Here is a 23063-nt window from a genome sequence, read left to right as displayed (position 1 = left end):
CAGCTAATTTTTGTATTTTTAGTAGAGATGGGTTTCACCATGTTAGCCAGGATGGTCTCTTGACCTCGTGATCCACCCGCCCTGGCCTCCCAAAGTGCTGGGATTACAGGCATGAGCCACCGCACCTGGCTTGTTGTAGGCACTTTTTACTTTACTCATTCTAATAGGGAAGTAAGATGTGTAGTGCTATCTCATTGTGATTTTTATTTGCATTTCTCTAATGAACTTCTTTTCATGTGGTATAGCTTTATTGTTTTGTTTTGGTGTGCTGTCGTTGTTGCTGTTGTTCTGAGACAGTCTCGCTGTGTTGCCCAGGCTGGAGTGCAGTAGAAGGAACTCAGCTCACTGCAACCTCCGCCTCCCAGGTGCAAGCGACTCTCATGCCTCAGCCTCCTGAGTAGCTGAGATTACAGGCGTGTGCCACCACACCCTGCTAATTTTTGTATTTTTGGTAGAGATGGGGTGTCACCATGTTGGTCAAGCCAGTCTCAAACTCCTGAGCTCAAGTGATCTGCCCGCCTCAGCCTCCCACAGTGCTGGGATTATAGGCGTGAGCCACCACATCTGGCCTTTACCAGTAATTTTGTAGTCTGTAAACTGCTCTGTACCTTACTTTGTTCCTGTATCAGCACAAACCTTTGTTTCACTCTTTCTCATGGGTGCCTAGAGTTGCATTTTGTGGATATGATCTCATTTATCTAACATTACTTTTTATTGAGCTGTTTATAATGTTTTCAGCTTTTGCTGGTACAAATAATGCTGCAGTGAATATGGTTATACCCATTTAAAGGGAATCCTTAATGAAGAAGACATTTGAAACAGTTTTTCAAACTTGATTTAATTTTTACAAGTTTACTTGAATGAATACTAATCTTTTTTTTTTTTTTTTTTTGAGATGGATTTTTGCCCTTGTCTCCCAGGCTGGAGTGCAATGGCGTGTCTTGGCTCACTGCAACCTCCGCCTCCTGAGTTCAAGCAGTTCTCCTGCCTCAGCCTCCCAAGTAGCTGGAATTACAGACATACGCCACCACGCCCGGCTAATTTTTTATATTTTTAGTAGAGATGGGGTTTCACCATGTTGGTCAGGCTAGTCTCAAACTCCTGACCTCAGGTGATCCATCCGCCTTAGCTTCCCAAAGTGCCGGTATTACAGGCATGAGCCACCCACCTGGCTTAATGAGTACTAATCTTAGGATTGCTTTATTTATGTGTGCAATTTAAGAAGTATATTGTTTCTGCCAGGTGCAGTGGCTCACGCCTATAATCCCATCACTTTGGGAAGCCAAGGCAGGCAAATCGCCTGAGGTCAGGAGTTCGAGACCAGCCTGGCCAACATGGCAAAACCCTGTTTCTACTAAAAATACAAAAAAATTAGCTGGGCATGGTGGCACACACCTGCAGTCCCAGCTACTCGAGAGGCTGAGGCAGGAGAATTGCTTGAACCCAGAGTGCAGAGGTTGCAGTGAGCCGAGATTGTGCCACTATACTCCAGCCTGGGTGACAGACTGAGACTCTGTCTCACATACACACACACAAAAAGTAGTATATTGTCTTACAGTAGTTAAACATCTGCAGAGTTGTGTAATTTAACTTTACCATCTGAGAATGTCATTAAAGAGAAGTGTGCATACAGGATGGGATTCCTCTCAAAGAGTTTTGTACCTTTCATGGGTCCAGCTGTTTGCTTTCCATATTTCATAGTAGGAGGATTGATGATTTTCAGAGAAAATAATATTACTTCCATTTTTTGTGTGTGTGAAAAGGAGCATAGGGCTTCCATAGGGAATGCCGTCATCATAAAGTGAGGTGAGAGTGGATTCTGTAGTATATATATATTTTTTTCTTATGGAGCAGATGGGAGGGAGAAAGGAAACAGTACAAGATGGAAGGAGCTTTAGGGTAGATTTATAAAAAGGACTGCTATGCCAGACAGTAGCAATGGTAACGTGGACACCAATGGTGAAGGGGAGTAGTCGTAAAAGAATTGTGTCGTAATTTTCAAAGCCGTAAAGCTCACAATGCAGTTGGGTGTGTTAAAGGGCAGTTCTGTGGCAGGAGCCAGCTGTCTTCTATGTAAGGAGCCTGAGCACTGTGTTTTAAGATTGTGAAATTCTTTGAGATTTCTTTTTTTTTTTTTTTTTTTTTTGAGACGGAGTCTCGCTCTGTTGCCCAGGCTGGAGTGCAGTGGCGCGATCTCGGCTCACTGCAAGCTCCGGCTCCCGGGTTCACGCCATTCTCCTGCCTCAGCCTCCCGAGTAGCTGGGACTACAGGCGCCCGCCAACACGCCCGGCTAATTTTTTGTATTTTTAGTAGAGACGGGGTTTCACCGTGTTAGCCAGGATGGTCTCGATCTCCTGACCTCGTGATCCGCCCGCCTCGGCCTCCCAAAGTGCTGGGATTACAGGCTTGAGCCACCGCGCCCGGCAATTCTTTGAGATTTCATCTATTTCTGACCTGAACTCTTTAAGGTTATTGAAAATGTGACTAGTATATAGTTTAGCTTTTATGGACTATTATATTTCACCCCTTGTGCTCAATAATACCCAAGACACCAATGCAAATCCCCATTTTCTGTTTCCAGCATAACTAATATGCAGTAAATGATCATGACTTTTCCAATGGCCACTTTTTATGGTATAGGTTTGTAGCCCCTTGAGTATTTTTGTTGTTTTTCATTTGTACATAAATTAAGGTAAGTCCAAAAAATTTCATTCTAACCAATTTACCAAGTATGTTTTTAGAAGGCAGATAATAATTAAGTTGCGAGATTCTATATTAAATCAAGGTAGTTTTCAGAAAAATATTCTCACAATTGAAATTAAAATGTGGCCCCAGGCCGGGCGCGGTGGCTCAAGCCTGTAATCCTAGCACTTTGGGAGGCCGGGGCGGGCAGATCAGGAGGTCAGGAGATTGAGACCATCCTGGCTAACACCGTGAACTCCCGTCTCTACTAAAAATACAAAAAATTAGCCAGGCGTGTTGGCGGGCGCCTGGAGTCCCAGCTACTCGGGAGGCTGAGGCAGGAGAATGGCGTGAACCCGGGAGGCAGAGCTTGCAGTGAGCCAAGATCGCGCCACTGCACTCCAGCCTAGGCGACAGAGCGAGACTCCATCTCAAAAATAAAATAAAATAAATAAATAAAAATTAAAAATAAAATAAAATAAAATGTGGCCCCAAATTAGGAAAATGTCTCAGAAATCAACTAACTAGTTTAACTGTAAGGTTTGGATGAACTTAGAGATACTAATATAATGGATCAAGAAAGTTATACAGTCATCCTTTGGTATCCTTGAGGGATTGGTTCCAGGGCCCCCAACAGATACCACAATCCTCAGATATAAAATTCCTTATATAAAATGGTGTAGTAATTGCAGATAACCTGTGCACATCCTCTCATATACTTTACTTATTTTTATTTTATTTATTTATTTTTTTGAGACGTAGTTTTGCTCTTGTCACCCAGGCTGGAGTGCAATGGCTCAATCTTGGCTCACTGCAACCTCCTCCTCCTGGGTTCAAACGATTCTCCTGCTTCTGCCTTCCAAGTAGCTGGGATTGCAGGTGTGTGCCACAACGCCTGGCTAATTTTTGTATTATTAGTAGAGATGGGGTTTCACCATGTTGGCCAGGCTGGTATTGAACTCCTGGCCTCAAGTGATCCACCCATCTTGGCCTCCCAAAGTGCTGGGATTACAGGCATGAGCCACTGCACCCAGCCTTCTCTCATATACTTTAAGTCATCTTTAGAGTACTTATAATACCTAGTGCACTATATATGCTATATAAACAGTTGTCATACTGTATTGGTTTTTAATTTAAAAAAATTATTGTAGTTTTTTTATTATTATGTTTTAGAATATTTTCTTTTTTTTCTTTTTTATTTTATTTTATTATTATTATTTTTTTGAGACAGAGTCCCGCTCTGTCGCCCAGGCTGGAGTGCAGTGGCGCGATCTTGGCTCGCTGCAAGCTCCGCCTCCCGGGTTCACGCCATTCTCCTGCCTCAGCCTCTCCGAGTAGCTGGGACTACAGGCACCCGCCACCACGCCTGGCTAATTTTTTGTATTTTTAGTAGAGATGAGGTTTCACCGTGGTCTCGATCTCGTGACCTCGTGATCCGCCCGCCTCGGCCTCCCAAAGTGCTGGGATTACAAGCGTGAGCCCTCGCCCCCAGCTATTTTAGAATATTTTCTATTTATAGTTGGTTGAATCTACAGATTTGGAACCTGTGGATTCCAAGCACCAGCTATACACATAATGACACTTTTAGAAATTTGCTTCAGTTTCTGAACCACTCAATGCTGTATGAAGCCGTAAGTTTTATTCAATTAAGGAGATAACATACTCACACAAACATTCTGGGCCCTGGAATTAAATAAATGCTATGACTTTGAAATTTTAAGGTGGTTCTGTTCCTAGATGTTTACCAAAGAGAAACAGAAACTTGTCCACAAAAGAATTTTATAGCAGCTTTACTCTTGGTAGACAAAACCTAGACATAGCCCAGGTATTCATCAGTAGAAGAATGGATAACTAAGTTGTATTACACTCGTATTTTGCAATACTAGTCAGCTATAAGGAAGAACCAGTGAGGTCGGTCACAGTGGCTCATGCCTGTAATCCCGACGCTTTGGGAGGTCCAGGCAGGCAAATTGCTTGAGTCCAGGAGTTTGAGACAAGTGTGGGCAACATGGTGAAACCCCGTCTGTACAAAAAATTGGCCAGGCATGGTGCTGCACGCTTGTAGTTCCAGCTGCTCAGGAGGCTGAGGTGGGAGGATCACCTGAGCCCTGTAGGTTTGAGGCTGCAGTGAGCTGAGGTTGCATCAATGCACTCCAACCTGGGTGACAAAGTGAGACCCTGTCTCAAACCAAAACCAATTACTAATGCACAAGTTAACATGGATGAATCTCAAAACATTTTTCTGTTTCTTCTTTTCCTTCGCATAAGGTATCTACTGTGTGATTCCGTTTATACCATTTATATGACAAACAAAACTTTATGAATAGACAAAACTAATTTATGTTGCTAGAAATCAGAACAGTGGTTGCGGGAATTGGCTGGAAAGAAATATAAACTCATCAATTTAAGCAGCAGACCCCAACCTTTTTGGCACCAGGGACCAGGATCATGGTAGACTATTTTTCTGTGGACAGGGTTGCAGGGGAGGTGGTTTCATGATGATTCAAAAACATTACATTTATTGTGCACTGTATTTCTATTATTATTACATTGTAATATATGATGAAATAATTATACAACTCACCATAATGTAGAATCAGTGGGAGCCCTGAGCTTGTTTTTCTACAACTAGATGGTCACATGTGGTGGTTATGGGAACAGTGACAGATCATCAGGCATTAGATTCTCATATGGAGCACACAACCTAAATTCTTTGCAGGCGCAGTTCACGATAAGATTTGCACTCCTATGAGAATCTAATGCTGCTGCTGATCTGACAGGAGGCGGAGCTCAGGCAGTAATGCAAGTCATGGGAGCAGCTGTAAATATAGATGAATATAGCTGTAAATATAGGTGTGGTGGCGGGCACCTGTAGTCCCAGCTACACGGGGGGCTGAGGCAGGAGAATCACTTGAACCCGGGAGGCGGAGGTTGTGGTGAGCCAAGATTGTGCCACTGCACTCTAGCCTGGGTGACAGAGCGAGACTCTGTCTCAAAAAAAATAAATATAATAGGCCAGGCGAGGTGGCTCACACCTGTAATCCCAGCACTTTGGGAGGCCAAGGCAGGTGGATCACCTGAGGTCAAGAGTTTGAGATCAGCCTGGCCACCATGGTGAAACTCTGTCTCTACTAAAAATACAAAAAAATTAAGTGGGTGTAGTGGCGCATGCCTGTAATCCCAGCTATTAGGAGGCTGAAGCAGGAGAATCGCTTGAACCCAGAAGGTGGAGGTGGAGGTTGCGGTGAACCCAAATGGCGCCTTTGCACTCCAGCCTGGGCAACAAGAGTGAAAGTCCGTCTCAATAAATAAATAAAATAAAATAAAAATAATTTTACGTGTTTCTTTTAATGTTATTTTTTAAACGTGTCTGTTAGAAAAATTTAAATTACATTTATGGCTTCAATTATATTTCTTCCTTTTTTTTTGTCTTTTACAAAAAAATCTGTACCATAAACTTTCACTACACCACACACAAACTTCTGGCCTCAAGCAATTCTCCCACATCAGCCTCCCGGATAACTAAGACTACAGGCATGGGCTGGGCTTGGTGGCTCACGCCTGTAATCCCAGCACTTTGGGAGGCCGAGGCGGGCAGATCACTTGGTCAAGAGATGGAGACCATCCTGGCCAACATGGTGAAACCCCGTCTCTACTAAAAATACAAAAATTAGCTGGGCGTAGTGGCGCACCCATGTAGTCCCAGCTCCTCGGGAGGCTGAGGCAGGAGAATTGCTTGAATGCAGGAGGCAGGGGTTGCAGTGAACCGAGATTGTGCCACTGCACTCCAGCCCGGCGACAGAGCAAGACTCCGTCCCAACTCTCCCCCTCTCCAAAAATAAAAAGACCGCAGGCATGTACCGCCATGCCCAGCTACTTTTTTATTTTTTTTTGTAGAGCCGGGGTCTCACTGTGTTGCCCACTGTAGTCCTAACACTCCTGGGCTGAAGTGAAACTCCTAGGCTGAAGCAGTCTTCCCACCTTGGCCCCCAAAGCATTGAAATTACAGGTGTGAGCCACTGCAGTTGGCTATGGCTCTAATTATATTTCTCTTGAACAGAGCTGCTCTAAGGTTTTAAGACAAGTGTGTTCGAATGTTTGTATGTTATAACATGATTTTTACATGTGTGAATGTTGTTACTATTCCACAGTTTTTTGTACTACAAATTTTAACTGAATTATTTATCTCTTTAGAAAATTTCTTTTGTTAAAAGTCTTAATACCCAAAGGAATCTTAGAACACAGTTTCTTGGGCAGGATTGATATTTTGGCTATATTCGTTGATTTAGATGTGAATGTTTGCGGCATACATTTGGGAGATGATAGGTTTTTGAAATAACAGTGATTGATCATAATAGAATAATGTATTTTTCTTCTGATGTGTTTTTTGGTATTTTATTTATTTAGAGATGGAGTCTCGCTCCGTGGCCCAGGCTGGAGTGCAGTAGCGCAGTCTTGGCTCACTGCAACCCCTGTCTTCCGGGTTCAAATTATTCTCCTGCCTCAGCCTCCCGAGTAGCTGGGATTACAGCTGCCCATCACACCCGGCTAATTTTTGTATTTTTTGTAGAGACAGGGTTTCACCATTTTGGCCAGGCTGATCTCAAAAACACCTGACCTCAAGTGACCTGCCTACCTCTGCCTTCCGAAGTGCTGGGATTACAGGTGTTAGCCACCGTGCTCGGCCTGTTTTTGTTTTTTGTTTTTTTGTGGGTTTTTTTTTGTTGTTGTTGTTGTTGAGAGGGAGTCTCACTCTGTTGCCCAGGCTGGAGTGCAGTGGCACAATCTTTGCTCACCCACCTCTGGGTTCAAGCAGTTCTCCTGTCTCAGCCTCCCGAGTAGCTGGGATTACAGACGTGCATAACCACACCCAACTAATTTTTGTATTTTTAGTAGAGATGGGGTTTCACCATTTTGGCCAGGCTGGTATCGAACTTCCAACCTCAGGTGATCCACCTGCCTCAGACTCCCAAAGTGCTGGGATTACAGGCATGAGCCAACGCATCCGGCCAAGAGTTCTTTATATGTCCTAGATACAACTATCAGATATATGACTTGTAGTTATTTTCTCACATTCTGAGGGTTGTCTCTTCACTTTTTTGAAGGTGTCCTTTGAAGCATAAACGTTTTTCATTTTGATGAAATTTAATTCTTATTTTTGTTGTTGCTTGTGCTTTTCATGCCATATCTAAGACTTGTTCACTAAATCCAAGATCATAAGGATTTACCATGTCTTCCTCTAAGAATTTTAAGTTTTAGCACTTAAATTTAGGTCTTTTATCCATGTTGAGTTAAATTTTTTTTTTTTTTTTGAGACTGAGTTTTGCTCTTGTTGCCCAGGCCAGAGTGCAGTGGCATGATCTCGGCTCACCTCAACCTCCACCTCTCGGGTTCAAGTGATTCTCCTGCCCCAAGCCTCCCGAGTAGCTAGGATTACAGGAATGTGCCACCACACCTGGCTAATTTTGTATTTTTAGTAGAGACAGGATTTCCCCATGTTGGTCACGCTAGTCTCGAACACCCGACTTTCGGTGATCTGCCTGCCTCGGCCTCCCAAAGTGCTGGGATTACAGGCATGAGCCACTGCGGCCTGCCTTATTTTTAGTTGATTTTTATAGATGAGGAGAGATAAGGCTCAACTTCATTTTTTTTTTGCATACTACGATCTTGTTAATAGTAGAGAAATATCGGGTGATGGGTGCACCAAAATTTCACACATCACCACTAAAGAACTTGTGTAACCAAATACCTGTTCCCTCAAATACCTATGGAAATAAAACGAAGGTAGGAAGGAAGGGAGGGAGGGAGGAAGAAAGGAAATAGCTGGGTGTGGTGGCTCACGCTTGTGATCCCAGCACTTTGAGATGCTAAAGTGGGAGGATCCCTTGAGTCCAGGAGTTCAAGATCAGCCTGGCCTACATAGTGAGACCTTGTCTCTACAAAAAATTTAGTCTGGGCATGATGGCGCACGCCTGTAGTCCTAGCTACTTGGGAGACTGAGGTGGGAGGATCGCTTGGGCCCAGAAGGTAGAGGCTGCAGTGAGCCGAGATCACACCAGCCTGGACGACAAGAGCTAGACACTGTGTCAAAAAAGTAAGGGCTGGGCACAGTGACTCACGCCTGTAATCCCAGCACTGTGGGAGGCCAAGGTGGGTGGATCACCTGAGGTCAGGAGTTCGAGACCAATCTGACCAATACAGTGAAACCCCATCTCTACTAAAAATATAAAAATTAGCTGGGTGTGGTGGTGTGTGCCTATAGTCTCAGCTACTCGGGAGGCTAAGACAGGAGAATTGCTTGAGCCCTGGAGGCTGAAGTTGCAGTGAGCCAAGATTGCACCACTGCGCTCCATCCTGAGCAACAGAGCAAGACTCCATCTCAAAAACTAAAAAGAGTAAAGAAGTAATTTCATAGATTTAGTCATATAACAATATTTCTTTTTTTTTTTTGAGGCAGAGTCTTACTCTGTTGCCCAGGCTGGAGTGCAATGGCGCGATCTTGGCTCCTGCAACCTCTGCCTCCTGGGTTCAAGCAATTCTCCTGTCTCAGCCTCCCGAGTAGCTGGGATTACAGGCTCACGCCACCAGGCCCGGCTAATTTTTGTATTTTTAGTGGAGACTGGGTTTCACCATGTTGGTCAGGCTGGTCTCGAACTTCCTGACCTCGTGATCCGCCCATCTCAGCCTCCCAGAGTGCTGGGATTACAGGCGTGAGCCACCGGGCCTGGCTATATAACAATATTTCATTGTTGCATAGTGGTTTAATAACTGTCATGGGTATGAACTGACTCTTACCCACATCAGCCTCCCGATGTGCTGAGATTATAAGCATGAGCTACAGCACCTGGCCTGAAAATGAAATTTTAATTTAATTGGTCATTTCTAAAATGGGAGGCCACAAAAGGGATAAAAGGAAATGTTTGGAGCAAATTTAATTTTTTTTTTTTTTTTTTTTTTGAGACGGAGTCTTGCTCTGTCGCCCAGGCTGGAGTGCAGTGGCGCAATCTTGGCTCACTGCAAGCTCCGCTTCCCGGGTTCAGGCCATTCTCCTGCCTCAGCCTCTCCGAGTAGCTGGGACTACAGGCGCCCGCCACCACGCCTGGCTAATTTTTTGTATTTTTAGTAGAGACGGGGTTTCACCGTGGTCTCGATCTCCTGACCTCGTGATCCACCCGCCTCGGCCTCCCGAAGTGCTGGGATTACAAGCGTGAGCCACCGCGCCCGGCCTGGAGCAAATTTAATTAAGCCCAGTTAAGTTATTCCACAAGTGTAAATTATAAAGCTTAATTAGTTCTTTCAGATTCTAATGTGACAGTCAGTGAATTATTTTCCATTCAGTTAAAAGGGACCTCCTGTGGTCCAGTGTTTATAAAAGAAGATGAATCAAACAAATGGTTGATAACATAAATATTATAGACAGTTTTAGTGTGCTTAAGAAACCATATTTCTTCTGTTGTTAGCCCAGTGGTGATATTGTAGCCCATAAGACATAACTAAAAGAGGATTATGGCTAATAATCTTTTGAATCTTATATTGCTTTTGCTAGAGATCCAGCCCCATTTCAGTCTCACGACTGAGTGTGGTCCTCCTGAAACTTGTTCATCTAATGAATTCTACCATAGAAGGAGCCTACCTGTGTGACATTTCCTTCACACTATCAGCAATTTGTGTTCACGTTGGCATGATTCACATCTGCCTCCAAGGATCTCATTTAGATGAACTGGTGTTCAGATTGATCACAAACCAGGGTTAAAATAATTCTTCAGGCCAGGTGGGATGGCTCACTGTAATTCCAGCACTTTGGAAGGCCAAGGCAGGTGGATCACCTGAGGTTGGGAGTTCGGGACCAGCCTGACCAATATAGAGAAACCCCATCTCTACTAAAAATACAAAATTAGCCGGGAGTGGTGGTGCATGCCTGTAATCCCAGCTAGTCGAGACGGCTGAGGCAGGAGAATCGCTTGAACCCAGGAGGCAGAGATTGTGGTGAGCCGAGATCACGCCATTGTACTCCAGCCTGGGCAACAAGAGCGAAACTCCGTCTCAAAAAAAAAAAAAAATTCTTCAGTGGTCTGCCACTCTGTGGAAACCCCACAGGGCCACTAATGTGGATAAATCATTTAACCCCTGTGGGCCGCCTTTTCCTTTTCTGTCAAATAAAGCAATTGGATTAGGTGATCTTAAGGTCCTGTCCATGTGTAAAATGCTAAGTCTCTGTGACTTTATATTTTATTTGCTGCCCAGGATAAGACTGTGGTTATTTAGGATGCTAGATTTGATAAAGATAAAACTTTTTTAGCTTTTTTGTGTTGGACTTCTATTTGTGTTGGATTTAGACTATGTTTGTCAGTAAGATTCTTTTTGCACAGAACTGTTATTAGCAAAATGTTTACAGAAGACAAAATTAAAAACTAATTGAACATCTAAACTTCTGTTAAGAGTTGAAAGTTGGTTGGGTGTGGTGGCTTATTCCTGTAATCCCAGCACTTTGGGAGGCCGAGGTGGGCAGATCACCTGAGGTCGGGAGTTGGAGACCAGCCTGACCAACATGGAGAAACCCCTTCTCTACTAAAAATAGAAAAATTGAGAAGTTTCTCCCTTGGGCAGTGGCGGAGGTGGTAACCGCGATAGTAGCAGCTCCGGCGGCAGTAACAGTGACTATGAGGATGGTGGCAGCTGCAGTAGGACCTGCAACATCCCAGAGGTTTTTCCAGAGCTTCTTGGATGCTTTAATTGATGAGGACCCCCAGGCGGCATTAGAGGAGCTGACTAAGGCTTTGGAACAGAAACCAGATGATGCATAATATTCGTGTCAAAGAGCTTATTGTCACATTCTTCTTGGGAATTACTGTGTTGCTGTTGCTGATGCAAAGAAGTCCCTCGAACTCAATCCAGATAATTCCACTGCTATGTTGAGAAAAGGAATATGTGAATGCTATGAAAAAAACTATGCTGCTGCCCTAGAAATTTTTACCGGACAAAAATTAGATAGTGCAGATGCTAATTTCAGTGTCTGGATTAAAAGGTGTCAAGAAGCTCAGAATGGCCCAGAATCTGAGGTGTGGACTCATCAGTCAAAAATCAAGTATGTTTGGGAGGCCGAGGCGGGCAGATCATGAGGTCAGGAGATCGAGACCACGGTGAAACCCCGTCTCTACTAAAAATACAAAAAAAAAAAATTAGCCGGGCGTGGTGGCGGGCGCCTGTAGTCCCAGCTACTCGGAGAGGCTGAGGCAGGAGAATGGCGTGAACCCGGGAGGCGGAGCTTGCAGTGAGCCGAGATTGTGCCACTGCACTCCAGCCTGGGTGACAGAGCGAGACTCCGTCTCAAAAAAAAAAAAAAAAAATCAAGTGTGACTGGTATCAAACAGAATCTCAAGTAGTCATTACAGTTATGATCAAGAATGTTCAAAGAATGATGTAAGTGTGGAATTTTCAGAAAAAGAATTGTCTGCTTTGGTTAAACTTCCTTCTGGAGAGGATTACAATTTTAAACTGGAACTTCATCCTATAATACCAGAACAGAGCATATTTAAAGTAGTTTCAACAAAGATTGAAATCAAACTGAAAAAGCCAGAGGCTGTGAGATGGGAAAAGCTAGAGGGGCAAGGAGATGTGCCTACACCAAAACAATTCATAGCAGGTGTAAAGAACCTACATCCATCATCATCTCCTTATACAAGAAATTGGGATAAATTAGTGGGTAAAATCAAAGAAGAAGAAAATAATGAAAAGTTGGAGGGAGATGCAGCTTTAAACAGATTATTTCAGCAGATCTCTTCAGATGGTTCTGATGAAGTGAAATGTGCCATGAACCAATCCTTTGTGGAGTCTGGTGGTACAGTTTTGAGTACCAGCTGGTCTGATGTAGGTAAAAGGAAAGTTGAAATCAATCCTGATGATATGGAATGGAAAAAATACTAAATAAATTAATTTGCTCTCACACACACACACAAAAATACAAAAATTAGCTGGGCATGGAGGTGCATGCCTGTAATCCCAGCTACTGGGGAGGCCAAGGCAGGAGAATTGCTTGAACCCAGGAGGCAGAGGTTGCAGTGAGCCAAGATTATGCCATTGTACTCCAGCCTGGGCAACAAGAGCAAAAAACTCTGTCTCAAAAAAAAAAAAAAGTTGAAGGTTGACAAGTTTAACATTTTTTGAATTATTGTAGACAAATTGGCATTAATATTTTTTTCTTTAGAAATTTTATTTATTGGCCAGGTGCGGTGGCTCACGCCTGTAATCTCAGCACTTTGGGAGGCCGAGACGGGAGGATCATGAGGTCAGGAGATCGAGACCATCCTGGCTAACACGGTGAAACCCCGTCTCTACTAAAAATACAAAAAATTAGCTGGGCGTGGTGGCGGGCACCGGTAGTCCCAGCTACTCAGGAGGCTGAGGCAGGAGAATGGCATGAACCTGGGAGGCGGAGCATGCAGTGAGCCAAGATCGTGCCACTGCACTCCAGCCTGGGTGACAGAGCGAGACTCTGTCTCAAAAAAAAAAAACGAAAAGAAATTACATTATTAGATTTTTTATTTTTATTTTCTTTTTTCTTTTTCTTTTTCTTTTTCCTTTTTTTTTTTTTTTTGAGACGGAGTTTCACTCTTGTTGCCCAGGCTGGAGTGCAATGGCATGATCTCAGCTCACTTTAACCTCTGCCTCCCAGTTTCAAGCAATTCTGCCTCAGCCTCCCAAGTAGCTGGGATCACAGGCATGTGCCACCACGCCTGGGTAACTTTTTGTATCATTATTGGATTTTTTAAGGAAATTTTTCAAATGTTTGCTGTGAGGCTGCTTTGTAAATTTATTTTCCTTTGACAAATGGTGACTGACTGGATTTACCCTCATTTTAGCCATTTTAAATAAGGGTTAAACTATTTCAGATATTTGGTTTAGATTTCTTTAACTCACAGGATCTATGGCTTGACAAATTTTAATGCCTAGTCTTGCATAGCTTGTTGTAACTTGGTGCTTGAAGAAAATGTTTACTCCTTTCTTTTCCTTTCCTTTTTTTTTTTTCTTCTTTTTTTATCTCCTTTTCCAAGGGTTGGCATTCTGGGGACCTAGAGCTAGTTCCTTCAGCATGTGAAGGGGAGAGTGGGGTTTTGTCAGATCCTCCACAGGGGGGAAAAGCTAGTGTCTCTTCCCTTGAGGTATAGTTCTTCCAGTCTGATGAACTGTCAGATCCACTGAGTCATTGGTAAAGCAGATTGGACAGTGACTCGAGGAAGTGGGGGTGGGGACAATATTTTAAGTAGTAACTATCAAAAGTAAAGTGATTCTCTGGGGACTCAGTAGAGCCATGTGTGCTTCTAGCGTTAGCAGTCTGCAGGAATTGTGCAGAGTGCGGTGTTTTCTAAGAGGAAAAGGAGGATGAGTGTGAGAGTGATGAGAGGTGAGTTGGGATGGATTGTAACGCACCAAGAGAAGGGAGCATAAATGTTGGTTTGAGTTTCGCGCAATGAAACTTGCTTAATCCTGATGGCTCTTAATCAGAATGTCAGCCCTAAAGTTTCATATTCACAGTTGAGAACTTTTAATTGAATGATTATTTTTTATAGAGTCTTTTGCCCTGTTTTGATTTAGAATTTGAAGAAAGCAGATTTTTATATTGTACGTAATTATAGTTTGGGCTTCCTGGGAAACAGAATCCTGCTGCAAATCTTACATGACTGATTTCTGGACCCAAAGTGGGTTTGACAGTGGGCTGGAGCAGTAATAGCCCACCTACTGTCGGGAGAGGCCAGGGCAGGCATTTCCCAGCAAGCCTGCCTGAAGTGGGTCTTGTCCTAGACTCTAGGACCTAGATCATGCAGGAAAAGTCCCGTTTGTGGGAGCTGGAAAAGAGTTAGCTTCATTAGCAAAGTGACCTACCAACAGGAAAGGTGGGGGTCTGGAGAAGCAGATTTAAAATGTTAAAAGCTGTGTTTCTTTAACAAATACGTATTAAGCACCTACTGCCTATGTGAGATACTGCTCTTGTCTGTGTAGGAAACCACAGATGTGTGCTTCTGCTTTTAAGGAGCTTATGTTTTACACTGACCTTTGGCAGAGTCACATATGAAAATGGATATCGGGCCGGGTGCAGTGGCTCACACCTATAATCCCAGCACTTTGGGAGGCCAAGGCAGGCAGATCGCAAGGTCAGGAGTTTGAGACCAGCCTGGCCAACATAGTGAAACCCCATCTCTACTAAAAAAATACAAAAAATTAGCTGGGCGTGGTGGCAGGCGCCTGTAATCCCAGCTACTTGGGAGGCTGAGGCAGGAGAATAGCTTGAACCAAGCAGGCAGAGGTTGCAGTGAGCCGAGATTGCGCCACTGCACTCCAGCCCAGGCAACAGAGCAAGACTCCGTTTCAAAAGGAAAAAAAAAAAGGGTACTAAATTTTGTAACTGTCATTCACATAGGCCCTGAACTAATTTTTTTTTTTTTTTTTTTTTGTGACGGAGTTTCGCTCTTGTTGCCCAGGCTGAAGCGCAATGGCGCGATCTCAGCTCGCCGCAACCTCCACCTCCCGGGTTCAAGCGATTCTCCTGCCTCAGCCTCCCAAGTAGCTGGGATTACAGGCATGTGCCACCACGCCCAGCCAATTTCGTATTTTTAGTAGAGATGGGGTTTCTCCATGTTGGTCAGGCTGGTCTCGAACTCCCGACCTCAGGTGATCCGCCTGCCTCAGCCTCCCAAAGTGCTGGGATTACAGGCATGAGCCACCACACCCAGCCACTAATGGTCTTCTTGAGCCTCTGGAGACTGGACCTTTAATAGTCTTTTTTTGTTCGTAAGTAGTACATGTGAGCCGGGCGCGGTGGCTCACGCCTGTAATCCCAGCACTTTGGGAGGCCGAGGCGGGCGGATCATGAGGTCAGGAGATCGAGACCATCCTGGTTAACACGATGAAACCCCGTCTCTACTAAAAATAGAGACCCTCTGGTCCCTTAGTCTTCCTTCATGGGGAGGGTTCATTGTAGGGACTGTGGCCATGGGACAACCTTGCTGGTAAAGCCAGCTGTTGAAGAGCCAGAAATATTGATAGCAGGCTTGCCAGGAAAATTGCTTTGAAAGTGGCACTACTTGCTTGCTCTCAAATTACTATCTTCTGTAACAAGGGTCAGATTTAAAATTATATACTCAGGGACAAAAATATAAACTTGTGTTTGGATTAAACTTTTTCTGCCTGTTTAAAAAGACAAGTTAGAATACCTATGTTGTGTATGCCTAGAACTTAGAAAAATTATAATGTACAAGAATCTTTTCTGTTGTGTTTTTTGTAAGTGGGCTTGTGAGTTAATAAAGAAGCAATGTGATTGGATGGGAAGAACAGCGGATTGGGAGTCTACAATGTCAAATGTTAGTCCCAACTAATCACATACTAAGCTAAAGACTGTGTTTACTCACTGTGAGTCTCAGTTTCCACATCAGTTAAACAAGGAACCACACTAGACAGTCTTTCAGCCCTCCTATGGTAGTATAAGGCATAAACCTCAATTTCCTTATGCTTCTCCAGGACCAATCTACTTTTCTGTGTTAAGAGTTGAGGGGCTGCCTTTCTAAGATTCTAGGAACCAAATTCTAGGGCAGTTTTCTAAGATTCTAGGAACCAAAAGTTAGCAAGTGAAGAGGAAACAGGATACTTTTGAATTTGCCCAGCTGTGCTTTTTATAGGAAGAGCCATTTCTAGTCAGAGGATTTCAGAACATTTCAAAACTCTGTGGTGATATACTGGTTACATTCTTCCTTAGACTAAAATTACAACCTGAATACACTTAATGATACATATGTGTATTGTAATTTGTAAACATAACTCAAAACCCTGTATCTGAGTCAGGTCATTTGTGGTTAGCCATTCAGACTTCATTTCTATTTGACAAGGGTTTATTTTAAGATTGCTTTGTGGAGCAGTTGTTTAACATTCAAGTGATCTATTAGTGTTAAGTCTTTAACCAGATTTGTTTTAAATGAGCTGTCTGTGAAGTAGAAAACCAAATATTATAGAAACTTAGATTTCCAATCCAACTTAGCAAAATCAGTGTAACTTAAATGTTGTCTTCACATATGTTTGTTTAACCTGTTTTTTTCCTTCAGTATTCCTTTAGAAGAATAGTAACTGTGTGAATAAAACCTTTTAGTTACTCTTGATACTGTTGTTTAGCAAGAACTGTAGACTTAATTGGTTGAGAAAAGAACATTCGAAGTAAATGAATGCTTTAGTAAGTTAATTATTTCTTAGCATATCACAAATATATGTAGAAAGAATAAGATCTGATTCTATAGCTTTATTCGTAGGTTATTAAAAGCAAACTTCTATGGAATTTAGTTCTCATTAGGCTATGTATATATAGTGTGTGTGTGTGTATGTGTATTTATACATACATACATACATACAGGTTATGTATTGTAATCCATTTCGTTATTTTGTTGAAGATGTGGGTCAATTGGATGAAAGCTAAAGATGACTTATGTAAATAGCCAAACTATGCTTCAGAATTGTTTTACACATCAATCTAATTCTTACCGTTAGTACCGTGGCTTCCTCTCCTCTTTCTTGGTGTCCAGATTGTGACAGCTAAAGTGCATTTCTTCCTATTTAGCAAATATAACCATTATCAATTTTTAAAATGAGATTTTCGGCCCCTTCCCTTTTGTGTTATAGGTGCTCCATACTTGCTTGCAGTGCCTACGTGGCTCTGGCTTTGGGTGATAACCTTATGGCTTTGAATCATGCAGATAAACTTCTTCAGCAGCCCAAGCTGTCAGGATCTCTTAAGTAAGTGTGGCTTGCCCTGTTTGTCCCGGTTTCTTTTGTTTTGAGGTTTCTCCTTGGTTTGTGGTTTATGTTGCTTCTTTTGACTCCTCCAGTGGAATATATATTTGTAAGGAAAGCAACAGTTTAAAAGAACTTTTTTTAACCCATGCCTCTGCAGTGAAAACATTTTCACTTGTGCTGTACTGAGTGTTAGGAGACAAAAACTTCAGACTCTAGTGTCCACTTCTAGGCTTCACTGCAGCACTTTAATTCCCCAAATAAGTCAAGTCCTCAGAGAGAAGACCTACAGAAAAAGGAGTTTGGTCAATGTGATAAATCTACTTTGAGGGACCAGGCGCGGTGGCTCATGCCTGTAATCCCAGCACTTTGGGAGGCCGAGGCAGGCAAATCACGAGGTCAGGAGTTCAAGACCAGCCTGGCCAACATGGCGAAACCCCGCCTCTACTAAAAATACAAAAAGTTAGTTGGGCGTAATGGCGGGCACCTGTAATCCCAGCTACTCAGGAGGCTGAGACAGAAGAATCGCTTGAACCCAGGAGGCAGAGGTTGCAGTGAGCCAAGGTCGCACCACTGCACTCCAGCCTAGGCTACAGAGCAAGACTGTTTCAAAAAAAAAGACAAGAATTTTAAAATATCTTTCCAAGCTACTGTGTCATTCCAAAATCAGCTAGTTTTAGTCAGATTCCAAATACTTCTTCATTAATATCATGGTCATTCTGAAATTTTCCAAAGCACATTATCTTTTCTTTTACCAAAACTGAGTAAAATACAGGCCGGGTGTGGTGGCTCATGCCTGTAATCCCAGCACTTTGGGAGGCCGAGGTAGGCAGATCATTTGAGGTCAGGAGTCCGAGACCAGCCCAGCCAACATGGTAAAACCCCATCTCTACTAAAAATACAAACATTAGCCAGGCATGGTGGTTGGCATCCATAATTCCAGCTACTCGGGAAGTTGAAACAGGAGAATTACTTGAGCCTGGGGGGCGGACGTTCGGTGAGCCAAGGTTGCACCATTGCATTCCAGGCGGAGTGACACAGCAAGACTCCCTCTCAAAAAATAAAAATAAGGCCGGGTGCGGTGGCTCACGCTTGTAATCCCAGCACTTTGGGAGGCCGAGGCGGGCGGATCACGAGGTCAGGAGATCGAGACCACGGTGAAACCCCGTCTCTACTAAAAATACAAAAAATTAGCCGGGTGTGGTGGCGGGCGTCTGTAGTCCCAGCTACTCGGGGAGGCTGAGGCAGGAGAATGGCGTGAACCCGGGAGGCGGAGCTTGCAGTGAGCCGAGATTGCGCCACTGCACTCCAGCCTGGGGACAGAGCGAGACTCCGTCTCAAAAAAAAAATTTAAAAAAATAAATAAATAAATAAATAAAAATAAAATACAGCTTGAATTTTTGTATGATGCTGATCCTGGAAATTTTATCAAAAGCCACGAGTATTCTGCACAACATTAGAACAGTTCTTTCATTCATCGTATAGGTATATACTTATAAATGCCAAAATCTAACTACTTACTCTTTTGCTTTTTAGTGATCCCCAAACATACCTAGTGTTTTTTTTTTTTTTTTTTTAAAGTAATTAAGGCCAGGCGCGGTGGCTCACACCTGTAATCCCAGCACTTTGGGAGGCCTACGTGGGCAAATCATTTGAGGTCAGGAGTTGGAGACCAGCCCTGCCAATATGGTGAAACCCCATCTCTACTGAAAATATGAAAATTAGCCGGGCATGGGGGCGCACTCCTGTAATCCCAGATACTAGGGAGGCTGAGGCACGAGAATTGCTTGAGCCTGGGAGGCAGAAGCTGCAGTGAGCCAAGGTTGTACCACTGCACTCCAAACCGGGTGACAGAGTGAGACTCCATCTCAAAAAAAAAGTAATAAGAAATCATTCAACTATATAAGAGACTTTGTCACAGTTCAAATATAAGGGAGCTCCTGCTCTTCTGCAAGAAAATCTTGTCCAATATTCAGGCCTAGAGATGGGGAAGATCCTAATTTTCAGTTCAAGGCATTTGGGTTGCCTCTAAAGTACCTTCCATCCTTACCATTGCCCAACTCAAAATGCCAGTGTTGGGAATTGCAGCTGCTGCTGGTGTTCAGATTGTGGTGTATACGGCCATTATGAGAGAACTGGACTTGTGTGTGTGTGTGTGTGACTGAGTCTCTCTCTGTCACCCACGCTAGAGTGCAGTAGCGCAATCTCAGCTCACTGCAATCTCCACTATCTGGGTTCAGGCGATTCTCCTGCCTCAGCCTCCCAAGTAGCTGGGATTACAGGAGCCCACCACCACACCCGGCTAATTTTTTTTCTTTTTTTGAGACAGTTTCACTCTTGCCCAGGCTGGAGTGCAGCAGCATGATCTCAGCTCACTGCAACCTCTTCCTCCCCAGTTCAAGGGATTCTCCTGCCTCAGCTTCCTGCATAGCTGGGATTACAGGCGCACACCACTATGCCCTGCTAATTTCTTTTTTTTTTTTTTTTTTCTTATTTTGAGACGGAGTTTCACAGGCATGAGCCACCGCACCTGGCTAATTTTTGTATTTGCTCTTATTGCCCAGGCTGGAGTGCAGTGGTGTCATCTTGGCTCATCACAACTTCCACCTCCCGGGTTCAAGCGATTCTCCTGCCTCAGGCTCCCGAGTAGCTGGGATTACAGGCATGCACCACCACGCCCAGCTAATTTTGTATTTTTAGTAGAGATGGCGTTTCTCCATGTTGGTCAGGCTGGTCTCGAACTCCCGACCTCAGGTGATCTGCCGTCTTGGCCTCCCAAAGTGCTGGGATTACAGGCATGAGCCACCATGCTCGACCTGGAGAGTTTTAAAACTATTAAAGTTTAGTTTGTGTTGTTGTTGTTCTTGTGTAGAAAGTCATTAAGATGGCCGGGCGCGGTGGCTCACGCCTATAATCCCAGCACTTTGGGAGGCAGAGGCGGGTGGATCACGAGGTCAGGAGATAGAGACCATCCTGGCTAACACAGTGAAACCCCATCTCTACTAAAAATACAAAAAATTAGCCGGGCGTGGTGGCGGGCGCCTGTAGTCCCAGCTACTCTGGAGAGGCTGAGGCAGGAGAATGGCATGAACCTGGGAGGCAGAGCTTGCAGTGAGCCAAGATTGCGCCACTGCACTCCAGCCTGGGCGACAGAGCGAGACTCCATCTCAAAAAAAAAAAAAAAAAGTCATTAAGATTTTGAGCAGATCAAAAGGTCCCCAGTTAAAAAAAAAAAAAGCTGGGCATGGTGGCTCACGCCTGTAATCCCAACACTTTGGGAGGCCGAGACGGGCAGATCACGCGATCAGGAGATCAATCTTAATTTTTATTTTTATTTTTTTTGAGATGGCGTCTCACTCTGTCATTCAGTCTGAGGTGCAGTGGCATGATCACTGCTCACTGCAGCCTCAGCCTCCTGAGTAGCTGAGACTACAGGTATATGCCACCACGCCCAGCTAATTTTTGTAGAGACAGGGTTTTGCCATGTTGCCCATGCTGTTCTCAAACTCCTGTACTCAGCAGTCCACCCACCTAGGCCTCTTGAAGTGTTGAGATTAAAGGCATGAGCCACTACACCCAGCCAGTTGATTCGTTTTACCTAAATAAATTTAGATTTCAATTTAAGGACATGAAATATGAGACATATATCCAATGTATAATAACATAATATACCCAGCATTATTTTACATTGGGTATTTTTGTGATGTTGTACTTTTCAGCTTGGAATCTGTTTTTTCATTTTAGGTTTCTGGGACATTTATATGCTGCAGAAGCCCTCATCTCTCTCGACAGAATATCTGATGCCATTACTCACTTGAACCCGGAGAATGTCACTGATGTCTCCTTAGGGATCTCTTCAAATGAGCAGGACCAAGGTTAATGAGGACACCTTTGATCAGAACTGATCACTGTTTCCATTTCCCTCCTGTCATAATTCAGGATGTGTGGAAATTTAAGGGCATGGTGATAATGAGAAGAAAGTTTTAGGTTGGCTTTCCACATTTTTGTCTGTACTTACTTTGTAGCAGTTGTTTGCTAAGTAGACCTGAGAGTTAATGATCACATCATCTAAATTCTCACCTTTGAAAGGCTGGTACTGTTAGAAAGGTTAATTTTGGTTCTGATACTATTTATTTGTTTTCCTTTGGAGTGATTTTAAAATCCATAGGGGAGTAAAAATATTGCATTCAAGAGTCAGTTTTAGTCCGGGAGTGGTGGCTCACGCCTGTAATCCCAGCACTTTGGGAGGCTGTAGCAGGAGGATCACTTGAGCCCAAGAGTTCGAGACCAGCCTGGGCAACCTGGTGAGACCCCCGTCTCTATTTTAAAAATAAGGAAAGAAAGAAAAGTTTGTTTTAAATCATTGCTAAATTTTTAAATAATTGCTGGGTGTGGTGGCTCACACCTGTAATCCCAACACTTTGGGAGGCCGAGGCGGGTGGATCACCTGAGGTCAGGAGTTCAAGACCAGCCTGGCCAACATAGTGAAACCCCATCTCTACCAAAAATACAAAATTAGTAGGGCATGGTGGCGCAAGCCTGTAATCTCACCTACTCAGGAGGCTGAGACAGGAGAATCGCTTGCACCCAGGAGGTGGAGGTTGCAGTGAGCCAAGATCACGCCACTGCACTCCAGCCTGGGTGACAGAGCAAGACTGTCTGAAGAAAAAAAAACAATTAATAATTAAAGCTGTGTGACATTCATTTTACTCAAGATTAGTGCTCAGGTTTGAGATGGTGGTGGGTGGTAGCATTCTGACAATTTTTAATGGAATCTCTACTACATGAAAAGTAAATAAATTGCTTTTTATTAAATTTCCATTTCATAAAGAAAGTTAGGTTTTTAGAAAATATGCTCTCAGCTGGGCACAGTGGCTCACGCCTGTAATCCCAGCACTTTGGGAGGCCGTGGTGGGTGGATCACCTGAGGTCAGGAGTTCAAGACCAGCCTGACCAACATGGTGAAACCCTGTCTCTAGTAAAAATACAAAATTAGCCAGGCATGGTGGTATGCCCCTGTAATCCCAGCTACTCAGGAGGCTGAGGCCAGAGAATCACTTGAACTCAAGAGGCAGAGGTTGCAGTGAGTCGTGCCATTGCACTCCGGCCTGGGCGGCAACAAGAGCAAAACTCCATCTCCAAAAAAAAAAAAAAACCAGCCTGACCAACATTGTGAAACCCCGTCTCTACTAAAAAATACAAAAATTAGCCAGGGATGGTGGTGCATGCCTGTAATCCCAGCTACTCAGGAGGCTGAAGCAGGAGAATCGCTTAAACCCAGGAGGCGGAGGTTGCAGTGAGCCGAGATCACGCCACTGCACTCCAGCCTGGGCAACAGAGCGAGGCTCCATCTCAAAAAAAAAAAAAAAGAAAATATTCCCTCTACCTTCTGAGCCTGAGGAGAAAAAAAAGAAAATATGCTCTGTTGTTCTGCCCCTCAGATTTATTTTCATGTTTTTGTAGGATCAGACAAAGGTGAAAATGAAGCAATGGAATCCTGTAAGTAAGAAGTTTTGTGATACTTAAGTAGCCTGGCCTGCATCCCAAAAATTTAGATTCTAAATCTTCTGTGTTCGTTTTTCTGCCTGAGGAATACTGCTGTGCCGAGTGG

The 23063-nt window shown here is 43.7% G+C and overlaps 1 protein-coding gene and 1 pseudogene across 23 annotated transcripts in view; both read left to right on the top strand.

The window, feature by feature from the left end:
* CNOT10 (CCR4-NOT transcription complex subunit 10) overlaps positions 1 to 23063 on the top strand; it is a 95395-nt gene that overhangs the window by 62498 nt on the left and 9834 nt on the right. For 17 of the 23 annotated variants that reach the window (XM_055284645.2, XM_055284669.2, XM_055284651.2 and 14 more), the window contains 3 exons: positions 17342 to 17455; positions 21197 to 21327; positions 22916 to 22951. In XM_055284645.2, the coding sequence (XP_055140620.1) occupies positions 17342 to 17455; positions 21197 to 21327; positions 22916 to 22951 (281 nt within the window). The remainder of the gene's footprint in view (positions 1 to 17341; positions 17456 to 21196; positions 21328 to 22915; positions 22952 to 23063) is intronic. The other 6 variants (XM_055284670.2, XM_055284664.2, XM_055284658.2 and 3 more) reach the window with 1 other exon arrangement.
* LOC129485458 (protein SGT1 homolog) lies at positions 9929 to 12750 on the top strand (annotated as a pseudogene).

Source organism: Symphalangus syndactylus, chromosome 1 (assembly GCF_028878055.3).
Source record: "Symphalangus syndactylus isolate Jambi chromosome 1, NHGRI_mSymSyn1-v2.1_pri, whole genome shotgun sequence".
Taxonomy (NCBI): domain Eukaryota; kingdom Metazoa; phylum Chordata; class Mammalia; order Primates; family Hylobatidae; genus Symphalangus; species Symphalangus syndactylus.
The sequence above is the reverse complement of the archived record's forward strand: the minus strand, read 5'-3'. Positions and strand labels throughout refer to the sequence as shown.